Raw genomic sequence first — 22871 nt, forward strand, 5'->3', positions numbered from 1 at the left:
GCAGTTATTTGTGGATCAAATGTACGTTTTAGTATGTGCTTTCTTTTTTTATTCCTGTAGAAGCACAATATTTTCCTCCTCTGACCATTTTGGTTTTCTTGCCTTCTTTTTGTAGGTCTATAAGCTAACTAGCTCTAGCTACTAAGGTGATGCACTAGTGATACAACTGAACAAACGCAGTCTCCGTGGAAACGGTCGAATTTTACTGCTGTGAAATCACGTTCAATGTAGTAAATCCCTTAACGTTTCACCTTAGCTAAGGAAACCATTTAAGGGATTCTGTGCAACGCCCTTAAGTAAATCCCTTAGCTAAGGAGTAACTTACCCTTAAGTGTCATAATTAAGGACAAACTTAAGGTGTTTTTTGCAACCGGCCCCAGGCCTCTGCCTTAAGGCCTTAGCCTATGTGGTACTCGCTCTTCCAGATGAGCCACCATGAGTCAGATCTACACTTCCAGCTTCATCACACTGATCTTGGTCTATGGAACTCTGAATAAATAAAGATCAAAGAAGAAAGTAATGAAGAGAATGTAATTCTCTCAAATCTGTTTCAATGATACATGTCCACATTTCATCTGTGGCCAGATCCTAGTGGTATTGTCTGAAACTGATTCTACTTTCTTTCTTCTCCTCATTTCCTGTCATGTATATTCTCTCTATTTGAAAGCCCATATTCCAGCTGTCAGCTATATTATTTGCTCCTTTTTAAAGAGATCTTTATCTTGAAAATCCTGTTCTCTCGAAAGGCTACCCTGTAATCTCTCTCTCTCCTCTCTGATGTTCATTCTTGTTCTGTTCTCTGCTCATCCTAGTTTAGACTCATCTTGATTCCAGCTATCCTTTCATCCACTCATCTTCTGCTCTCTGTCTCTCTGTCTCTCTCTCTCCAACCCTCTCTGTTCATCTGTCCTGGCAACTCTGGGAAGGAATGAGGTTGTGTGTGTGTGTGTGTGTGTGTGTGTGTGTGTGTGTGTGTGTGTGTGTGTGTGTGAGAGAGAGAGACAGAGAGAGAGAGAGAGAGAGAGAGAGAGACAGAGAATGTGTGAGTGTGTGTGATTTGGAATTCACTCATTTATTTATGTTCTTAACGTAAAGATCTCTTTCTCTATCTTGGTCCCTCTCTCTCTCTATCCCTCTCTCACTCTCCCTTTCTCTCTCTCTAGGCACTTCCTGTTCAAAACTCCGTCCGGCTCCACACCCCTGTTCAGCAGTGCATCCCCAGGGTACCCGTTAGCCCCAGGTACGGTGTACTCCCCCCCTCCGCGCCTCCTCCCCAGGAGCACCTTCTCCAGGGGCTCCTTCAAGCTGAACAAGCCCTCCAAGTACTGCAGCTGGAAGTGTGCTGCTGTGTCCGCCATCACTGCCACTCTGCTGCTGGGGCTGCTGCTGGCCTACTTCATAGGTATTCACCTCATATTGGATCACACGTATACACACTGAATAGACCATGAACACACATTATATACACACGTATACACACTGAATACACCATAGACACACTATATTCACACTGTATACACACTGTATACACACTGAAATACACACTGAATACACTATAAATGCACATTATATACACAATAAATACACTATAGAGACATTATATACATATTGTATATACACTGGATACACTATAGACCGACTATATACAAAATATATACATCACAGTCCATACACAATACTAAATACACTATGGGGAAATTTCTTTTGACGCTTTTGTCTATTGCAACTGTCAAATTAGTTATGAGCCGAACATTTAATATTTTTAATGCCGCCTTTTGCGTTGATTCCGCAAAACATGCGACAAAGTGGACATCTAAAGTTTAGGGTGGAGAGGCTGTGTCTGGAGGAAGTGTAGGGTAGAAAGGGTGTGTCTGGACGAAGTGAAGGGTGGAGAGGGTGTGTCTGGAGGAAGTGTAGGGTGGAGAGGTGTGTCTGGAGGAAGTGTAGGGTGGAGAGGGTGTGTCTGGACCAAGTGTAGGGTGGAGAGGTGTGTCTGGAGGAAGTGTAGGGTGGAGAGGGTGTGTTTGGAGGAAGTGTAGGGTGGACAGGGTGTGTCTGGAGGAAGTGTAGGTTGGAGAGGGTGTGTCTGGAGTAAGTGTAGGGTGGAGAGGGTGTGTCTGGAGGAAGTGTAGTATTTGATTAAAGGCCATCAGCCATGTAAATCGCAAGGGCTTCCGTTGCGTAAATGTTCAGGTTGTTTGCGACTCAAGAGGTTAAATCATTGTGTACTGTATTACCGTATTTCTTCGAATAAACGCCACCCTCGGATAAACGCCGCACCAAAAAAATCTGAAAACGGTTATTTCATTGGTTAAATTCAACCCCAGTATTTATTACACATGTTCATAATTACAATAGTGCTAGAGTGTACCTGGAGGAAAGCAAGTAACAATAATATAATTCACAGCGAGTACAAGCAGTTAAATCAGTTACAACTAATCAACAAGTGCAACAAGTCCCTAACATCGTTTCACACAACCCCGCGTTCTATACTGTCGGACAACTGCTTGGTTGTAGGCACCAGCCACTCATTTATGAAAATATTCCACCCACATGATGGAGCCGGTCTCACCGCATTCCAGAGTATTGTGAGAGCAAAATAATTAATTATTGTAATTTTTTTACTTCAGTGCCTTAGCATTAGAATCTGAATCTGAATCCGGTTTATTGCCAAGTAAGTTTAGGCAACACGCATATGAGAAATTTGCTTTGGTAGGTTGGTGCATAAACATAGTAAGTAGAAATATTTAAAAAGACAAAACAAGCACTGTAAGTAAAATGCATAATATAAAATTGAAACATTGACAATAAGATACAAAAGAAAATTAATAAAGAATTCTATAAAATGTGTACAATGTCACTGTTACTTAAATAAATATTGCGTAGTACCGTTTGTGCAGGGATATGCACAAAGTCACAGTATGAGGTTGAAAGAAGAAGCAATGTGCAAGATAGTAACTAGAAGAAGTGTGTTAATTTAACCCTCGTGCTGCCTTCGGGTCACATGACCCAAAGGTTCATAACGAACCATCGTTGTGTTTACCCAATTTTACCCAATACAAAAACAAATACAAATAATTTTCTTTTAACCATTCCAATGTGGGGGGTCTGAGACAGCCCGACAGTTAAAAGAAAATGCTTCACTTTGTTTTTGTATGAGGTAAATTTGTCACAATACGACGGTGGGTCACAATGACTGATGGGTCAGAATGACCCGAAGATAACACAAGGGTTAACACATTTGAAGTCTATTGGTTTCACATGAATAAAACGTCATGTCAGTGTCAGCGGGTGTCCTGGCCTTGTTGATGAGGACCGCTGTGGATTGAAAAAAAACTTCTCTTGTGGCGTGAGGTTTTAGTCATGACAGCTTGTACCCCAGACCCTTAGCTGGTACTGTGGTGCTCACTCCCTCTACATACTATATACAGTAGTATATACACACTGAATACACATTATACACACTGAATACACTATAGACACACTATAGACTCTGTTTACACAATGAATATAGTATAAAACTACACACACTATCTACACTGTATTCCCTGCTTCCCTCTCACGATCCTCATACTGAAGTAAGAGCTTGTTCAATATATATAGAGTGTGAATCAGACATGAACTTGCTTATAAATGTTTGTTCACCTGGTCTGTGGGTTTGGGTCTGGGTTGAGCAGGCTGAGATGTGTTGTGGTCACAGGTAGAAGCCCCACCCCCAGTAGCTATGCCTTGGGAGACACTGCTACCAGCACATATCTACATGCAGAGATGGAAAGTATTTCAATTACTTGTATTTGAAATACACATTTCAAGTCTTTTGAGTATTTTGTCATTTGTATTTGATAGGGCCGATAAAAAATCGAATGTAATTTGTAACAAAATACTTTAGAATTTAAATTATGTGTATGTATTGATTATGTAACATAATCAATACTCAATAATCAATCCAATAATCAATCCAATAATCAATCAAGTTGTTGTCTTTTAATAGCTTGGCTTAGTTACACTGACATTCTGTGACTGTTCTTTCTTTTTGTGGGGTTCACCAGAGCTTTTTGTACATTATATAGCCCAAACCTGAATGCTCTGCTATACCAAATTGTTAGAAAACGGAAAATCCAGAAAAAGTATTTCCTATTGTATTTTGTTACATTTTATGGCACCAGTATTTTTTAGTCTATTTTAATAAATGTATTTGAGGGGTATTTTGTATCAAAATACATTTTGATGTATTTTTGCCCATCTCTGTCTACATGTCTTTCATAAGCTCACACACACACACACACATGCTAAGACTGTCTGACAATCTGTGTGTGTGAAAGACTCCTGTCCCCCCTTTTCCTTTCACCTCCCCTTCACTCCTCTCCTCTCCTAACCCCTCCTCTCCTCTCCCATCCCCTCCTCTTCTCCCTCTCCTCTCCTCTTTTCTCACCCCCATCTGTTCGTTTACTTCAGTCTTCCTGGAGTAGCCTGGGGCTGGGGGGAAGTCGTTGCTAGGACACCACTGCACTGAGCAGTCCTGATGCAAGAGAAGCCAGGGTGGCATCATAATGATGTGATGAAGAGAGGAGAGGAGCGAAGAAAGTCAAAAAGTAAGAGGAAAAGAGTGCAAGAGAGAACGAAGGAGAGACAGAGGGAGAGAGAGGTTAGAGGAGAGGAGGAGGGCAGAGCGTGGGAAGAGGAGAGGAGAGGGAAGGAGAAGAGAGGTGGTAGAGAAGATTGGGGAGGGAAGGTCCAAGGAGGAGGGGAGGGGCAAGAAGGGGGAAAGAGAGGAGAGCAGAGGTGCACTGCTTTATGAAGAGACATGTCCAAGGGTTATAAAAGGAACATTTTCTCTTTTTAAACTTGTGTGTGTGCACGTGTGTTGAACAGAACATCAGTGTTTGCACAGGCGCCTGGTCCCTGGGGGGTATTAAATGGCGTAGAGAGTGGCGGGGGGGTTGTTCCACCTGTTGTCTGACTATTGTAATCTTGGCCTGAGATTGCTGTGAAGAGAAGCAGCCTTGCATCAGTCTGTCAGGACACAGGAGATTCCCCTGTGGAGCACACACACAGCTTGTTTTCTCTCTCCAGGTGATGTGGAGTGGGTGCTTTAAAGACTGCTTCCACCTGATGACTAATTAGCTGTTAGAGGCTGCAGGTAGGCTCTCACAGACCCAGCCTTATCTCAGCCACATATGCAGTCTCATCCAAACCTAATCCTATCCCCAGCCTCATTCCAGCCTCATCCTAGCCTCATTCTAGTCCCAGCCTCATTTTAGTCCCAGCCTCACCCCAGCCGTATCACAGCCTCATCCCAGCCTCATCCCAGCCTCATTCTAGTGCCAGCCTCACCGCAGCCTCATCCCAGCCGTAACCCAGCCTCATCTCCCAGCCTCATTTTAGTCCCAGCCTCATCCCAGCCTCGTCCCAGCCTCACCCCAGCCGTATCCCAGCCTCGTCCCAGCCGTATCCCACCCTCATCCCAGCCTCATTCTAGTCCCAACCTCACCCCAGCTGTATCCCAGCCTCATCCCAGCCGTATCCCAACCTCATCCCAGCCTCATTCTAGCCCCAGCCTCACCCTAGCCTCTAGTGTGGCCCCTGGCCTCACTGCAGAGCCACCCCTCTTTGTAGTTGAGATTCAAAGCTTTCAGATGGAGGAGCTGTTGATGTTATCTGGGGAAACACCTCTGTACTGTTCAGTCCCCCAACCTGCCCTTCTTCCTATCTACCCCCCCCCACACACACACACACCCATCCCCTACCCCCTCCCTCTCCACTTTCTCCATCCTGCAACTGGTCTGTTTTGTAGGTGAGGTAGTGTAGTGGTGTAAACCAGACAGGGTTCTGTAGTTGAGCTAGGGTAGTGGTGTAAACCAGACAGGGTTCTGTAGTTGAGCTAGGGTAGTGCTGTAAACCAGACAGATGTTCTGTGCAGTAGACCTGTGGATCCTCCAGTCTCTATCTGCCTCCCATCCCCCTCCCCCCGTCCCTCACCACCCCTCCCCATAAATCTCCACTGCCCCCCTCCCCACTCATAGATAACATTATACAGCATTTTGAATAAGTAAATTATACATTCAGATTACATAAAGTGCTCATGAATTTCTCATCCAACGCATTTCCTTCTTAAATTATTCATACTTGTTGCGCCGGGCGGAGCGGTTTGCGGAAGATCTCTTCCTAATTTGTTCAAGACATCAAGGAGCTTGGGAGCGTCCGAGGCTGGTTAACCCCTGACCCTCTGGGCCTAACGACACGCCAGGGCCCCTTATGTTCAACCCTGCTGGTGTGGAACCCTGTATAGAACCATCAGAACCCTGTCTAGAACCATCAGAACCTGGTGACCCTGGGGTGGGTGGTTTGGAACACTGTCTAGAACCATCAGAACCTGCTGGTGTGGATGGTGTGGAACCCTGTCTAGAACCATCAGAACCCTGTTTAGAACCATAAGAACCTGTTGATGCTGTGCTGGGTGGTGTGGAACGTTGTCTTGCTGGGGTAGGTGGTGTGGAACCCTTTCTAGAACCATCAGAAACTGCTGATCCTGGGGTGGGTGGTTTGGAACCCTGTCTAGAACCATCAGAACCCTGTCTAGAACCATCAGAACCCTGTTTAGAACCATCAGAACCTGCTGATGCTGGGGTTGGTGGTGTGGAACCCTATCTAGAACCAGCTGCCCTGGTGGCAGGTGGGCTGGCACTGTGCAGAGGCTTCCTGACAGCTGTAACAGAGTTAATGAGCACACAGCTGTGCTGACCTCAGGAGCAGCAGCTACCCCACGTTAGCCCTGGCCTCTAACCCTAACGCTTACTCTGAAATATCCAGCAGTCAACCTAGCGCAACCACTCTCACTCACACTCACTCACAGCTGTACTACAAGGTGATTAATGTTTGGGCTTTTCCCTCTGTTGCTTCCCAGCTGAAGCCAGGTAGCGAATATAGTTAGTCTCTACTTTACCAGAAAAGGTTGTTGCGTCATTTGTAGGAGTCCCATTGGTTTCTTTCTAATCCCATATTGGTGATTACATACTGTAGGACAATCAAGCAGATTGTATAAAATCAGTGTGTATGTGATGGGTAAGGATATTGACTTCTGTCTGGGGCCTGGTGACCAGACAGTAGACATCTCATAGTCTCCCTTCACAGGCTCCCCCCAGAGACGGAGCCTCATTGGTCAGAATCAATCAAGGGGCCTGTTTGGTGTTCATTCCTCCTGTCACCTAGCCTCATTGGGCAGCCTTTTTCACCAATCAGCAGTTGATAATCAGACTAGGCCTTGAGAGTCTAGAATGGAGGAAGAGAAGAGGAGGAGATATGAAGAGAGAGGGGGAAGAAGAAGAGAGGAGATGTGTCGAGGAGTATCAGAAGACAAGAAGACACAGAGGGAAGGAGTGGGAGAGGACAGATACGAACGCAAAACAGAGAGAGAGAGACACAGAGGGGAGAGAGAGAGAGAGAGAGAGAGAGAGAGAGAGAGAGAGAGAGAGAGAGAGAGAGAGAGAGAGAGAGAGAGAGAGAGAGAGAGAGAGAGAGAGAGAGAGAGAGAGAGAGAGAGAGAGAGAGAGAGAGAGAGAGAGAGAGAGAGAGAGAGAAAGAAAAGAGGGAGAGAGAGAGAGAGAGAGAGAGAGAGAGAGAGAGAGAGAGAGAGAGAGAGAGAGAAGCAGGGGACTGAGAGACCATTGATTTTCTGGGTTGAGATTAAGGAGTCCTAGCAGCACATAGCACATCTTAGATGAAGGGGACTGGCCACGTCTGTTGCTCTGTGTGTGCAAGTGTGTATGTGTGTGTGTGTGTGTGTGTGTGTGTATGAGTCTGTGTGGGTGTGTCTGTCTGTGTGTGTGTGTGTGTTGTGTGAGTGTGCATATGCATACTTTATGTGAGGGCACATGGCAATGTCAGAGTGTGTGTGCTGGAGTGTATCCATGTGGAGTCAGCTATGAGTAACTGGGCAGAATATTAATATCTTACACATACACACACACACACACTCACAGACAGACATACACACTCACAGACAAACACAGACACATGCACTCACACACTCAATGCACAGTTAGTGAAGTGCATCTAGAGCTTGTCCCTTAGATTTTGCTGTGCCTCTGAATAACTAAATACTGTTACTGCTGGGTCATTCTCTTTACCTTCTCTCTCTATTCCTTCTCATCTCCCTTTTTTCTCTCTGGCTCCCTTCTTCTCTCTCTCTTCCTCCCTTCTGCCCTCTCCCTTCTTCTCTCACTCTTTCTCCTTTCTCTGTCTTCTTCTCTCTCGCTCTCTTCCTCCCTTCTACCCTCTGTCTCTCTTCTTCTCTCATGCTCTCTCCCCCACAGCTCTGAACGTGCTGGGGTTAACCTGGAAGCTCCGTCCAGCTGACAGCCACCTGGTCACCACGGCGCTGAGCACCGGTCTCCCTGGCAACAACGATGTGGCGACAGTGCCCTCAACAGGCAGAGGTAGGAACTGACAGCCTGCACAGTGAACATGACAGACTGGTTTGAAAGTCTTGTCCCATCAAGAGATGTGCTGTGTGTAGCATCACATGACAATGCAGCTCAGCCCATCTGGGGCTGAGGGCCGGCCTGAGCTCTGTCACATCTGCTCAGAACACAGTGGTCACTTTAAAGAGGTAGGGGAGGGTGGAGGGAGTTAGGGAGGAGGTATGGAGGGTGGAGGGACAGAGGGAGGTGGAGGAGGATGTGGGGAGGTGGTGGAGGATGTGGGAGGAAGGGGAAGATGTAGGGAGGTGGGAAGTATGTACTGAGGTAGGGGAGGGTGTGTGTAGTTAGGGAGGATGTAGGGAGTTAGGGGAGGATGTAGGGAGGTAGGGGAGGATGTAGAGAGTTAGGGGAGGATATAGGGAGGTAGGGGAGGATGTATAGAGTTAGGGGAGGATGTAGGGAGGTAGGGGAGGATGTAGAGTTAGGGGAGGATGTAGGGAAGTATGGGAGGAAGAGAGTTAGGGGATGATGTAGGGAGGTAAGGGAGGACCTAGGAAGTTCCTTTGGCCTTCCCCTTTTCCGTAACCTTTCCCGGAGAGTACCTGTCCGTCATTATGTCAGTATATCAATGACGAGTCACGTACTGGAAGGAACTGGAGAGAGGCAAATCATACCAAGCTAGGCAAGATAAGAATGTGTGGAGAATGGAGATGACATGTGGAGGCGAAAGGTTAGCGTTTGAGGATGTACCATTGCCGTTGCTGTCAGTATTGCCATGGCAATACTACTTTTTCGCAGACCTTATGAGGTTTATTTAATTTAGAAGACTTAAGTAAACTAATGACAACCAAATGTTATGTATTGAGGATTCTGAAGCGATACGAAATCAGACTTTTCAATAGGCACATTGCGCCTTGCGCTGGCGAAAAAGTATTTTAAGTCACCTGTCAACATATCCAACTGAAACCCATGAATCACAATACAAACCGAGCAGTGGGCTTGTTGAATTGCTGCACCCCTAGTAGGGAGGCAGGGGAGGATGTGGGAAGGTGGAGGAGGATGTGGCGAGGAGGAGGGGGGTGGGTGGAAGGAGCAGGGATCTTGTCCTCTGAAGTGCTGTTCCAACAGCCCAACGTCTGTGATTGGGATCTTTGAGGAGGTGCTAACTCTATATACACACACTCAGTTACATACTGTCAGGGTGTGAGGAGGGGTAGGACCCAAATGCAAGGGAGTACACAGCCATACTGAAAACAAAGGGTTTATTTCCGGAAAAAAATCCAGGGACACAAATAGGGTACTCGCATAACAGGAGTAGTAATGACAAGACAAAGACTGGACACAAAACAGAAACCTAAATACACAGAACCAAACGACACACAGGTGGACACAATGACGCTAACGAGAACGAGACACAGGTGAAGACAATGACAGGGAAACACTAGGGCAGGGCAAAAAACTGAAACTGGGGGGGGGGGCATGGCTGTGGCCGTGACAGAACCCCTCTCAAGGGACATCACCGGACGTCCCACAAGGCCGGAGCAGGTCCGGAGGTCGGCCCGGAGGCAGGGCAGAGGGCCGGGGCAGGTCCGGGGGTCGACCCGGAGGCAGGGCAGAGGGCCGGCGCAGGTCCGCGGGCCGGCCTGGAGGCTGGGCAGAGGGTCGGGGCAGGTCCGGGGGTCGACCCGGAGGCAGGGCAGAAGGCCTGTGGGCCGGAGGCCGGAGCAGGTCCAGGGAACCACCCGGGGGCAGGACAGGCACAGGGGACGAGGGCAGGACAGGCACAGGGGACGGGCACAGGGGACAGGAGGCGCCTGGGAGCGCGGACGAGGGGGCGCCTGGGAGCGCGGACGAGGGGGCGCCTGGGAGCGCGGACGAGGGGGCGCCTGGGAGCGCGGACGAGGGGGCGCCTGGGAGCGCGGACGAGGGGGCGCCTGGGAGCGCGGACGAGGGGGCGCCTGGGAGCGCGGACGAGGGGGCGCCTGGGAGCGCGGACGAGGGGGCGCCTGGGAGCGCGGACGAGGGGGCGCCTGGGAGCGCGGACGAGGGGGCGCGGACGAGGGGGCGCCTGGGAGCGCGGACGAGGGGGCGCGGGCACGGCGGCAAGCTGCGGCCAGGAGTCCTCGGGCGGAGGAGGCGGCGGCCAGGAGTCCTCGGGCGGAGGAGGCGGCGGCCAGGAGTCCTCGGGCGGAAGAGGCGGCGGCCAGAAGTCCACGGGCGGAGGAGGAGGTGGCCAGCATTCCTCGGGCGGAGGAGGAGGTGGCCAGCAGTCCTCGGGCGGAGGAGGAGGCGGTGGCCGGGGCACAGGGCAGGACCGAGGCTGGGGCACAGGGCAGGAACGAGGCTGGGGTACAGGGCAGGACCGAGGCTGGGGCACAGGGCAGGACCGAGGCTGGGGCACAGGGCAGGACCGAGGCTGGGGCACAGGGCAGGAACGAGGCTGGGGCACAGGGCAGGAACGAGGAACAGCCTCGGTGGTCTGGGTGCTGGGCGGCGCAACCTTGTTCGTCCGGGCGCAGGGCGGCACAACCTCAGAATGAGGCAGGGGCACAAGGCAGGATCGAGGCAGGGGCCCAGGGCAGGACCGAGGCTGGAGTACAGGGCAGGAACGGGGCTGGGTACCGGCGGCAGGCGGCCAAGACTCCCCGGCAGGAACAGCCTCGGTGGTCTGGGTGCTGGGCGGCACAACCTTGTTCGTCCGGGCGCAGGGCGGCACAACCTCAGGACGAGGCAGGGGCACAGGGCAGGATCGAGGCAGGGGCCCAGGGCAGGACCGAGGCTGGAGTCGGGGTTCAGGCTGGGGCTGGAGCCGGGGTAGGAACCCGGACTTTGGGTGGGCCCTCCGCTGCAGGCTTCGGGGTCCACCAAAGGCAAGTCGGGTCCCTAGGAAAGGGTTGCGTGTACTCTCTGCTGGGTCCTTTCTGGGTCTTGTCATTCTGTCAGGGTGTGAGGAGGGGTAGGACCCAAATGCAAGGGAGTACACAGCCATACTGAAAACAAAGGGTTTATTTCCGAAAAAAAGCCAGGGACACAGATAGGGTACTCGCATAACAGGAGTAGTAATGACAAGACAAAGACTGGACACAAAACAGAAACCTAAATACACAGAACCAAACGACACACAGGTGGACACAATGACGCTAACGAGAACGAGACACAGGTGAAGACAATGACAGGGAAACACTAGGGCAGGGCAAAAAACTGAAACTGGGGGGGGGGGGGCACGGCTGTGGCCGTGACAACATACATACAGAGGCAGGCACATGATAAATATTAACACCCACATGCTCAACTTGTCCAGGCTAAGACGGTTTACTATATTTAGACCATGAAATTAAGAAATTAAATGTTCTCGGCTTCTGATGATTTTAGATATAGGGAGTCAGGTGGCTGAGCGGTTAGGGAATTGGGCTGGTAATCAGAAGGTTGCCGGTTTGATTCCCTGACGTCTCTTCACCCTCCTCTCCCTCACCCCCTCTCTCACCAACCCCTCCCTCATCCCACCTTCCCTCCTCCCTTCCCCCCCCCCCCCCAGGGCCCTGGGTGTACAGGAACAGCAGCATTGTGTCTGGGGAGCTGGAGGTGGGGAGGAGAGTGGGTCAGGAGGTTCCCCCGGGGGTGTTCTGGAGGACCCTGCTGCACCTGCGCCAGCCCCTCTTCCTCAAGTTCAACATCTCCCTGGGGAAGGACGCCCTGTTTGGGGTCTACATACGCAAGGGCCTGCCCCCCTCACATGCACAGGTAACTAGGGATTGCCCCCCTCACACGCACAGGTAACGAGGTGCTCTTCCTCACCCAGAATTACATCATATGTGATGGAGTACAGTAGTATAGTATGACTTCAAATGGGGTAGAGTACAGTAGTATAGTATGACTTCATATGGGGTATCGTGCAGTAGTATAGTATGACTTCATATGGGGTAGAGTACAGTAGTATAGTATGACTTCATATGGGGTAGAGTACAGTAGTATAGTATGACTTCATATGGGGTAGTGTGTAGTACTATAGTATGACTTCATATGGGGTAGTGTGTAGTAGTATAATATGCTCTTGCTCTCCCAGTATGACTTCATGGAGCGTCTGGATGGGAAGGAGAAGTGGAGCGTGGTGGAGTCTCCCCGGGAGAGGAGGAGCATCCAGACGGTGGTTCTGAACGAGGCCGTGTTCGTCCAGTACCTGGACCCTGGCACCTGGCACCTGGCCTTCTACAACGACGGCAGGGAGAGAGAGACTGTCTCCTTCAGCACTGTGGTTCTGGGTGGGTCCTCTCTTTATATATATATATATATATATATATCTATCAATCTACATTTACATTTATATTTAGTCATTTAGCAGACGCTCTTATCCAGAGCGACTTACAGTAAGTACAGGGACATTCCCCCGAGGCAAGTAGGGTGAAGTGCCTTGCCTAAGGACACAACGTCAGTTGGCATGACCGGGAATCGAACTGGCAACCTTCGGATTACTAGCCCGATTCCCTCACCGCTCAGCCATCTGACTCCAATCTATCTATCTCACTGTGTCTATCTCTCTGGTTCTGGTTCTGGTTCTGTGTCTGGTTCTGTCTCTCTCTCTCTCTCTCTCTCTCTCTCTCTTTCTCTCTCTCTCTCTGGTTCTCTCTCTACCTCTTTTTACATTTAAGTAAGTTTGTTTATCGTATGCACCTTCCTGCCACATACAATTCCTTGTTTGTGTGAACTTATGTTCAATTTCCGGGGAAATTGTGAGGTGTGTTTGCGTCCGTTGCAGATGGGTGCGTTTTTTTTTACTTAAATTGTACTATTTTGGTAATTTAAATAAATGCGTACTTACTATTTATAAAGATTCAATAGATTAAAAAGTTTAAATTAGTTGCTGCTCATTTACACTTCAAAATAATAAGTGTGAAGTGTACTATAGTAGTTGAGAGTCAGATGGCTGAGTGGTTAGGGAATCGGGCTAGTAATCAGAAGGTTGCTAGTTCGATTCCCGGCTATGCAAACCAAATGACGTTGTGTCCTTGGGCAAGGCACTTCACCCTACTTGCCTCGGGGAGAATGTCCCTGTACTTACTGTAAGTCGCTCTGGATAAGAGCGTCTGCTAAATGACTAAATGTAAATGTAAGTGTATAATGAAAGTGTTCTGTTCTCAATTCCCTGTGATTCTTCTCATACCCTGCAGGAGGGGATGGTGATAGTCTATGTGGCAGCCTCACATAGTTGAAACAGTTGCATAAAAAACATCTGATAGTTTCACCAATTGAAAAACTAATCTGGGACTTTTGATTTAAGTAAGGGGAGTGCCGAAAATGCTGTTTCCATTTGGCTTCATAAAGTTTAGGTTAAACCACAGTGGAATAGTTTCTCTTACCAAGTGAAGTGTCTTGCGTACAGCATTGCAGTGAGCTACAATGGTTTTAAACCACAGGTAATGATAATTTCACAAACAAATCCTTTACTTGTAGTTATAATAAATCCTAAAACAAACATTTATTTGTGAAGAAATGTTTATTTTAACGATTGAAAACGTTAAAATAAACAATAAAATAAACAGAAGTTAACGAGCTGCTAAACTAATGTTCTAATATAGGTAGTCACGCGTGTGTTCATGATGTTAGTTAGTGAAGTTTCTGACTGTGGCTAGCTTGTTAGCAACCGTTAGCTTCACTTTTCTCCACAAAAACGTAAACTATACGTAAACAGTTTAACACCATTTTGACACCAACATTGTCTAAGTAGTGCAAATATTCAAGTTTTTTTAAGGGTGGGAAAATATTAAATATATATGAGAGAGATCCAAAGTTGTTCCTTGCCTAAAGGAAAACACACCCATTAAAGCCCATTCTGATTCAGATTCATAAATTATCTCTCTGGTTGTTTCTGTCTTTCTTTCTCTAACTCTCTTTATCTCTCTGTTGATTGGATGAAAGCCTGATCATGATTACTCCATGTGGTTGCAGATTCCGTTCAGGAGTGCCCACAGAATTGCCACAGCAACGGAGAGTGCATGTCTGGTGTGTGCCACTGTTTCCCAGGGTTCCACGGGATGGACTGCTCCAAAGGTACTTCCTACTTCCTGCTCCACCCGCCTCCTAAACAGGAAGTCACAGAGTATACCCAAATTGTAACTGTCTCTGTATTTCTACCCCCGCCCCCCCCCTAACGCCCTTCCCCCCCAGCGGCGTGTCCGGTGCTGTGTGGGGGAAACGGACAGTATGACAAGGGCACCTGTATCTGCTACAGTGGCTGGAAGGGGCCTGAATGTGACGTTCCTGTCGGCCAGTGCATCGACCCAGAATGCAACGGGCACGGGACTTGCTCCAAGGGCTCCTGCATGTGCTCTGCGGGTTACCGCGGCAACAGCTGCGAGGAGGGTGAGACTGGTCAGGGGTCACGGCTGATGTCCATACACACACACACTTATATAAACATGTACACACACACTTATACAGACATGTACACACACATACAATCATGTGCACACACACTCATACAAACGTGCACTCTTCTGTGTCTCTCACTCACTCTTTACCCCCTATCTCTTTTTAACAGAACTTATTGTTCACACACACATTTACTTCTTCCTCTCTCACTCGCACTTGTGAATATGTCTTCAGGGAGGATCTCAGCTTTCTCCTCCTGGGAGCCAGATTAATTTAGAAGAAGTGTGAGCTAGCCAGTCAGCCAGTCAGTCAGTCAATTAGCCAGCCAACCAGTCAGCCAGTTACCAAACCAGCCAGCTAGTCAGTTAGCCATCCAGTCAGCCAGCCAGTTAGTCAGTTCCCCAGCTAGCCAGCCAGTCAGTCAATTAGCCAGCCAGCCAGTCATCCATCTAGTCAGTTATCCAGTAAATCAGTCAGTCAGTTAGACAGCCAACTAGCCGGCCAGCCAGCCAGTTAGCAAACCAGCCAGCTAGTCAGTTAGCCACCCAGTCAGCCAGTCAGTTGGCCAGCATTCATCCAGCCAGTCAGTCAGTTCCCCAGCTAGACAGCCAGTCAGTCAGCCAGCCATTCATCCAGCCAGTCAGTCAGTTCCCCAGATATCCAGCCAGTCAGTCAGCCAGTCAGTTATCCAGTCATCCAAACAGTCAGTCATCAGTACACACAGCATACAGCAGAAGTGATATTAAGGAGATGTAGAGGCAGTATTGATCTGCCAGTTAAAGAATAGCTCTGCAGCTAAATCATTCTTATACCCTCTACTCTGCTGGGAGGAAGGGATGGAGGGAGGAGGAGGAGGAGGAGGAGGAGAGAGAGGAGGTGTCAATGGAGGGAGGAAGAGGAGAGGGGAGGCAGGGATGGAGGGGGAAGAAGGAGGAGAGATGGGAGGAAGGGATGGAGGGAGTAGAGAGAGGGAAGGGGGGGAGGAGAGGTGATGAGAGGAAGAACAGAGGAGATAATGGACTTCATACTAACTCGTTTCTCTTGTTTTATTCTTCCCTCTTACAAGGCTCTTATCCAATAGAACCCATTATCATCTGTTTGTGTGTGTGTGCGTCTGTGTGTGTATGTACTTGCGTGTATGTGTTTGTGTATGCATCTGTATTGGTGTGTCCCAGTGTGTCTAACACATCCATGCACAAATGTGCATGTGCTAATCTGTCTCTCTCTGTTTGTGCCAGTGTGTTAATCTCTCTCCCACCCATCAATCTCTCTATCCTTCTCTATCTCTCCATCTCTCTCTCCATTTCTATGTCCCTCTCTATTCCTCTCTCTCTTTCTCTCTCCATTTCTATCTCTCTGTCACCCTCTATCTTTCTCTCCCTCTCTTTCTCACTCTGTCTCTCTCCCTCTCTCTTTATGTCTCTCACTCCATTTCTATCTCTCCCCCCCCCTCAGTGGACTGTGTGGACCCGGGCTGTTCTGGTCATGGGACATGTGTGAACGGGCAGTGCCACTGTAAGCCGGGCTGGGCAGGGCTGCAGTGTGAGCATGCGCGGGCCCAGTGCCCTGACCAGTGCCATGGTCATGGAGCCTACATACCCGACACGGGCATTTGCAGCTGTGACCCCAACTGGACGGGCCCCGACTGCTCCATGGGTAGGTCACACACACACACACACTATACAGTGTACCCGGACGCTCATGCCTGTGTGTATGTGTGTCCTCCTTCTCTCCCCAGAGGTGTGTTCATCGGACTGCGGTGCCCACGGGGTGTGTGTCGGTGGAGTGTGTCGCTGCGAGGAGGGCTGGACGGGCGCAGGCTGTGACCAGCGTGTGTGTAACCCTCTGTGTGTGCAGCACGGCACCTGCCGCGACGGGAAGTGTCTCTGTCAGCAGGGTTGGAACGGAGAGCACTGCTCTATCGGTATGAACACATACACACACACACACTGGGCTATCACATACACACACGTCCCGATACACATACAGTAGGCTAACACGTAAACCCTCGCTTCAGCACACACACAGTGGGGCTAATGCACACACACTGGGCTAACGCACACACACCTGGTTAAAATGCACACATCAGACAAACACACATACACACGCATCAGGCTAACACACACACACAGACAGTGAGCCCGGGTTGTCAAGCCTCACGCATTCGCCGTGAGATGCATTTCAACCATTTCTTACGCAACACCTTGTATTTCTCACACTGAGAAGTAAGGAATAACTTGTCCCGCTATATACAATTAATGGACAAGGCGCAGGCATACCGAGGTAAGTTTTCTGCCGAGTTGAGAGCTGTTTCGAGTTATACAGAGTTAAATGCCACCTATCAGACAATCAGAAACACCAGCCCCCTCCCCCCTCCCGTTTCCAGGATTTTAGTACACAAACGTTCACAGGTATGGTAATCTCACGCCAAACTTTTGACAGAACTTGAGAGCCCTGGTGAGCTAACACACACACTGAGTTAACATACACACACTGGACTAACACACACACACACTGAGTTAAAACGCACACACTGGACTAACACACACTCACACTGAGTTAACACACACCCACTGGACTAACACACACAGATAGACAGTGAACTAACACTCACTTCATTGAGAGGCTCTTCACTCTACTAGACTGTCACTCAGCATGTCAACCTGTCCATCTCCTCTGAGGCAAACCCACACTCACACACACACACAAACACTCTCGCACACACAATTAAACTCACACATACACCATCCCCACACCCTCGTCATCCACGAGGGCTCTCCGTGGCTAAAGGGCTCCATATTTTTCTTCTGCTCTGCGCCCATTCATTGAGAGAGAATCTGCTTCCTACTTCCTTTTGTTCTTTCCAGGGCTCTGTATTAACCCATCTTAACAAACACACACCCTCTCAGCATGCTCTGTGTTTGTGTGTTTATTGCAGACCACTGGGATAACCTTGAGCCAGGTAAACATATTCCTCTCCCAGTAAAGCCCCCCCTACTTCCTGTCTAAGCCACGACACTGGGACATCTAGTGTTGTGGAAAGAGCATTAGTCAAACCTGTTTACTACAGTGTAATGGAAACAGGTTTTTCATCTGCTTTTAGTGCTAATATTCATTATTAACACTCTTAGAATTAATAGCTTCATGAACAGCATTACTATCGTCACTGGTAGCATTTGTAGAGTTGTTAGCAAACTTAGCGTTGTTTGCACTGTATAGCGCTATTAGAGATGGTAGCGTCTGTGCTAGTGTCAGCACACCATGTTGAAGTGTCTCCTTTAGACTTTACAAAGTCCCCCATGTGTAAATGTTTCCTCTCGTCAAAGCTAGCATAGCGTTGCATATCGTGTCCTCTGTCTATCTCTCTGTGTTTTCAGCAAGCTGCCTGCAAGTGTGTGTCTGTGAGTGTGTGAGCATGAGTGTATGTGTGTTCCACCATGTTAAACAGGCCGAGATGAAGCAGGGAGTTTTAGTGGTCGGGGTGGTGGTGTGTGTCTGACCCCTGAGGAATTTGAATGTCCCTGGCCTTTGAGGAGTCTAGCCCGCTGGGCAGCATGCTAACTAACCAGAGCAGGCCACGATCGCACTGCTAATACACTCCCACTGACTCCCAGAATACTGATGAGACTGGGACACACTGCTGTGTGTGAGTGTGTGAGTTTGTGTGTGTGTCTCAGTGTGTGTATGTCAGTGTTTGTGTCAGTATGTCTGTGTGTGTCAGGGTGTGTCTGTGTGTCAGTGTGTGTGAGACAGGGGTGTGCTAGTTTGTGAGTTAGCGGTCAGTTAGCAGTGTGTGTGTGTCAGTAAAGCTTGTTGGTGCATGTGTGTGCCACCTCTCTGTGCTACCAGCACTTTCCTCTGTCTCAGAGTTGATCTCGTCAGGCTGGTAATTTCATCGACATCCTCTGATCATATACACAAGGGAGCTCTAGACTAGCATTTCTCAACGCTATTTCAGCCATGGCACCATGTAAAAGTAGGCAACATCTCAAGTCACAACAGTCAAAAATGTATTAAAAAGGGTGCACTCTATATCCTTCTGATGGCCAACACACACACTCATACGCACACACACATACACACACACACATACCATAAGTGGTTTATGAAAGAGAGGGGGGACAAATGTGACTTGTTAGCAATGGGAAACATGATCCTGGAACGATGCACACAACCGTCTTGTCAGGGATCTTGATGTAAGCTTGGCTCGAAAAACTCAATTCCGACAAGTATGTTATAGAGAAGGCTAGCAGGATTGCAATGGCGCTACTCAAAACCATTGGGTTCTCCTTTTCCCATGATAATCAAAACCTGTCCAAAGCCATGTCTTGAAGTTTTATTTTTAATGTATGATCTACTATGATCTCTGCCAGTTGTTCCCGAGCCAGCAGTGAGACAAGGATATTGAGCTTTCCAGTGCACAAGGACTCTGTCACAGACACAGTCAAACTGTGCAAAAGAACTCAGATTGAAAGTATTGACTAAATCTCTCATTGAGAATATTCACATGCTGAGAGATAAGGTACAAACGTTTGCTGCTGTTTGAATGAAGGGAACATCTCAAGCCTTCCCTGCTAGAGTGTGAGCTTGGATCAGATGCCACGCAATATGTCAGACGAGGTGAGAAGATTTTCTAATTGACCTTGCATTTTAGCATTCAGTTCATTGTGATGCACAAGCAGACACCTAAAAATGTCGGCCAAATACGCCGGTTTCGTGTGCCTCCGATCAGGAACCTTGAGTTATTTAGCTCGAACACTTGTCCCAAAATCTTCCACCTTGAAAGCATGAGCAAGGCTTGAAAGTATGGAGGACTAAATTAAATACGTAAATAAATACATAAATAAATACATAAATAAATACATAAATAAATACATAAATAAATACATAAATAAATACATAAATAAATACATAAATAAATATACATCTCTTAAGTGATGTTAACATTTATGTTAACAGTTATGTTATTGTTAACATGTGGCCTGTTCTCACTCACGTTCATTGAAGCAAGCGCATGATCAGGTAGAGGGTCAGAGAAGTGTGTGTGTCTTGGTTGTGCCAGGCTGCCAGCACCGTTCAACAGCTCAATGCCAGGCATAAACCTTTACAGGTTACGTTTTAGGGCCATTTAAACATGTTCAGGAAAATACAGTGTTTTATAAAGCATAAAACACTGCAGTTCCATGAGGACAGCTCGCCTCTTTTCATTTAAAATGAAATGCACATTTATTTTCCTTTGAAAAGGGACGGGACATAACCAGTTGCTCAGAGCTGTCCTTATTGGACTGCAATGTTTTACTCTTGGAGCACTGTGATTGGACACTGTGATTGATAGCAAACTGTCAGACCTGAGCTGTCAATCAAGTAGTAGACGTATTCTGTCTTATTGAAACACAAATGGGCCGATTTCAATTCTATTGGTAACATTTGGCCTGTTCTCAGTCACCTTCATTGAAGGTTCCCTAAAGTTCCCTTTAACAATAACATATCTGGTTAAATCGTTTTCAAAGTGGCCCATTTGTGTTTCAATAAGATTGAATATGTCTACTACTTGATTGACAGCTCAGGTCTGACAGTTTTCTATCAATCACAGTGTCCAATCACAGTGCTCCAAGAGTAAAACATTGCAGTCCAATAAGGACAGTGTTTTATGCTTTATAAAACACTGTATTTTCCTGAAAATGTTTAAATGGCCCTAAAACGTAACCTGTAAAGGTTTATGCCTGGCATTGAGCTGTTGAACGGTCCTGGCAGCCTGGCACAACCAAGACACACACACTTCTCTGACCCTCTACCTGATCATGCGCTTGCTTCAATGAACGTGAGTGAGAACAGGCCACATGTTAACAATAACGTAACTGTTAACATAAATGTTAACATCACTTAAAATATGTCTATATATGTATTTCTTTATGTATTTATGTATTTAATTTTGGCACATTTAGTCCTCCATATGAAAACCTTGAAAATGTGTTAGGGTTAGCTATGAGGTTCTGCTCCCATTTCCTCGATAGGATTCTTTTTCTTCCGGCAGCATTTTTGTGTTTTGAACACAAACACACAAACAAGCTTTACTTACTCACGCTACACAAACTATACTTACACAGACACACACACTTCTTGCTCAAACAACCCAGCCCCAGAAGGAACATCATCCAGCACTAATGAATTGTGTGAAATACATTATATCCACTCAAAAGTACTCTTTAACAGTGAGCGGATATAAATATTTGTATCAAACACTCAGTAACAGTGAGTGGATGTATATCGTTTATTGAATACTCTTTCAAAGTGAGTGGATATTGAAGATAGCAGGCTGGTGTCCCAGAGGAGAGTTCTCCTGGATCTGTAGCCCATAGCAACAACCCCACAGCTCCACTGTAGAATCAATACTCTGCTCATTAGCATGGTTATTATGGGCTGTTGGAGAATACTCTACACAGGTTACTAAGACTGTTACTAAGGTTCATTGTATCCCACACCCTCGCATCACGCTCATTAAAGACGTATCTATCTTTCTGTCTTCCTTCTCCTCATCTGTCTCTCCCGCTCTCTACTTCCCTTTCCCACCTCCCCTCATCTCCTCCTTCCTGTCCTCTGAAAACCCATCCTCCTCCACTCCCCTTGCCTTCCTACCTCCCTCTCTTCCTCCTCCTCCCCTTGTCTCCCCCCCAGACGGGTGTCCAGGCTTGTGTAGTGGGAATGGCCAGTGCATTCTGGGACAGAACATGTGGCGCTGTGACTGTCACACAGGCTGGAGGGGATCTGGCTGTAGCGTCGCAATGGAGATCTCCTGCTCCGACAATAAGGACAACGAAGGAGGTTTGTTTCTGTGCGTGTGTGTTTGTGCGTTTGCATGTGTGTATATTTGTCTGCGTGTGTGTGTGTGTGGTCTTATTTAACTACCCTTGTGGGGACCAAATGTCCTCACAAGTATAGTGAAACATGAAAACATGACCTTGTGGGGCCTTTTTGCTGCGCCCAATAACTTTGTTTCAGGGGGTTTTATGTGTTTGAATTACATTAAAGGTTAAGGTTAAGATGTAAGGGTTAATGTTAGTGGTTAGACATAATTTTGAATGGAAGTGAAAGGTTGAGCCCCACTACGATATAAAAACAAACTTGTGTGTAAATGTCTGCAAGTGTGTGTGCATGTTTGTGTGTGTGTGTGTGTGCTAACAGTGTCCTCCTCTCCCAGATGGCCTGACAGACTGCATGGACCCTGACTGCTGCACCCAGACTCCCTGTTTGACCAATCCACTGTGCCAAGGTGCCCGGGACCCCCTCCAGATCATCCATCAGGCCCAAACAGGGGGCCAGAAAATGAGGTCATTCTATGAACGTGTCAGGTCATTGGTGGGGAAGGACGCCACTCACATAATTCCTGGAAACAACCCCTTTAACGCCAGGTAACTTGTTTCTACTGTACTCTACTGGTCTCTGCTCAACTGTATTTTACTCTACTGTACTGTGTCCTGCTCTACTGTATTATACTATACTCTACACTCTACTATACTCTGCTCTACTCTACCCTGCCCCCAGCCTGGTGTGTCTGATCCGAGGTCAGGTGGTGACATCAGATGGAACGCCCCTGGTGGGGGTCAACGTGACATTCCTCCGATCCCCTCATTATGGATACACACTCACAAGGCCCGACGGCATGTATGTACACACACACCTGCACACGCACACACACACATACACACACTCACACACACAAAGACACACAGACACACACCTGCACACGCACAGACACACATGCACACACTCACCTACACACACACAAACACACACACACACGTGCACAGACACACAATGCTAACGATACTGTCGTCACATAAGAAAATAATCAACTATAAACATCAATTATGAGGAGCTCAATTGAAACAACTGATTTTGGAGGAGTTATTTACGTGCTAAACAGCTGATTACGTCTGCTAATGATGACAGATGTTAACAAGCCCGTCAGCCTTTTCCTACTGCAGTCAACATGACAACACACACACACTTTCACACTAACACAGACACACAGGGTTTTTTCCATAAGTAGTCCCAAATCAACATGTCAGCACTCAGCTCATCACA

General features: G+C 47.8%; 1 protein-coding gene across 2 annotated transcripts in view; it reads left to right on the plus strand.

Annotated features, from left to right (window-relative positions):
* The window catches only part of tenm2b (teneurin transmembrane protein 2b), a 112721-nt gene that overhangs the window by 74139 nt on the left and 15711 nt on the right, over positions 1–22871 (plus strand). For both annotated transcript variants that reach the window (XM_062453117.1, XM_062453118.1), the window contains 11 exons: positions 1164–1402; positions 8313–8435; positions 11956–12161; positions 12484–12679; positions 14364–14465; positions 14583–14777; positions 16242–16442; positions 16525–16710; positions 21462–21608; positions 21985–22195; positions 22329–22448. In XM_062453117.1, the coding sequence (XP_062309101.1) occupies positions 1164–1402; positions 8313–8435; positions 11956–12161; positions 12484–12679; positions 14364–14465; positions 14583–14777; positions 16242–16442; positions 16525–16710; positions 21462–21608; positions 21985–22195; positions 22329–22448 (1926 nt within the window). The remainder of the gene's footprint in view (positions 1–1163; positions 1403–8312; positions 8436–11955; positions 12162–12483; positions 12680–14363; positions 14466–14582; positions 14778–16241; positions 16443–16524; positions 16711–21461; positions 21609–21984; positions 22196–22328; positions 22449–22871) is intronic.

This window comes from Osmerus eperlanus, chromosome 27 (assembly GCF_963692335.1).
Source record: "Osmerus eperlanus chromosome 27, fOsmEpe2.1, whole genome shotgun sequence".
NCBI lineage: Eukaryota > Metazoa > Chordata > Actinopteri > Osmeriformes > Osmeridae > Osmerus > Osmerus eperlanus.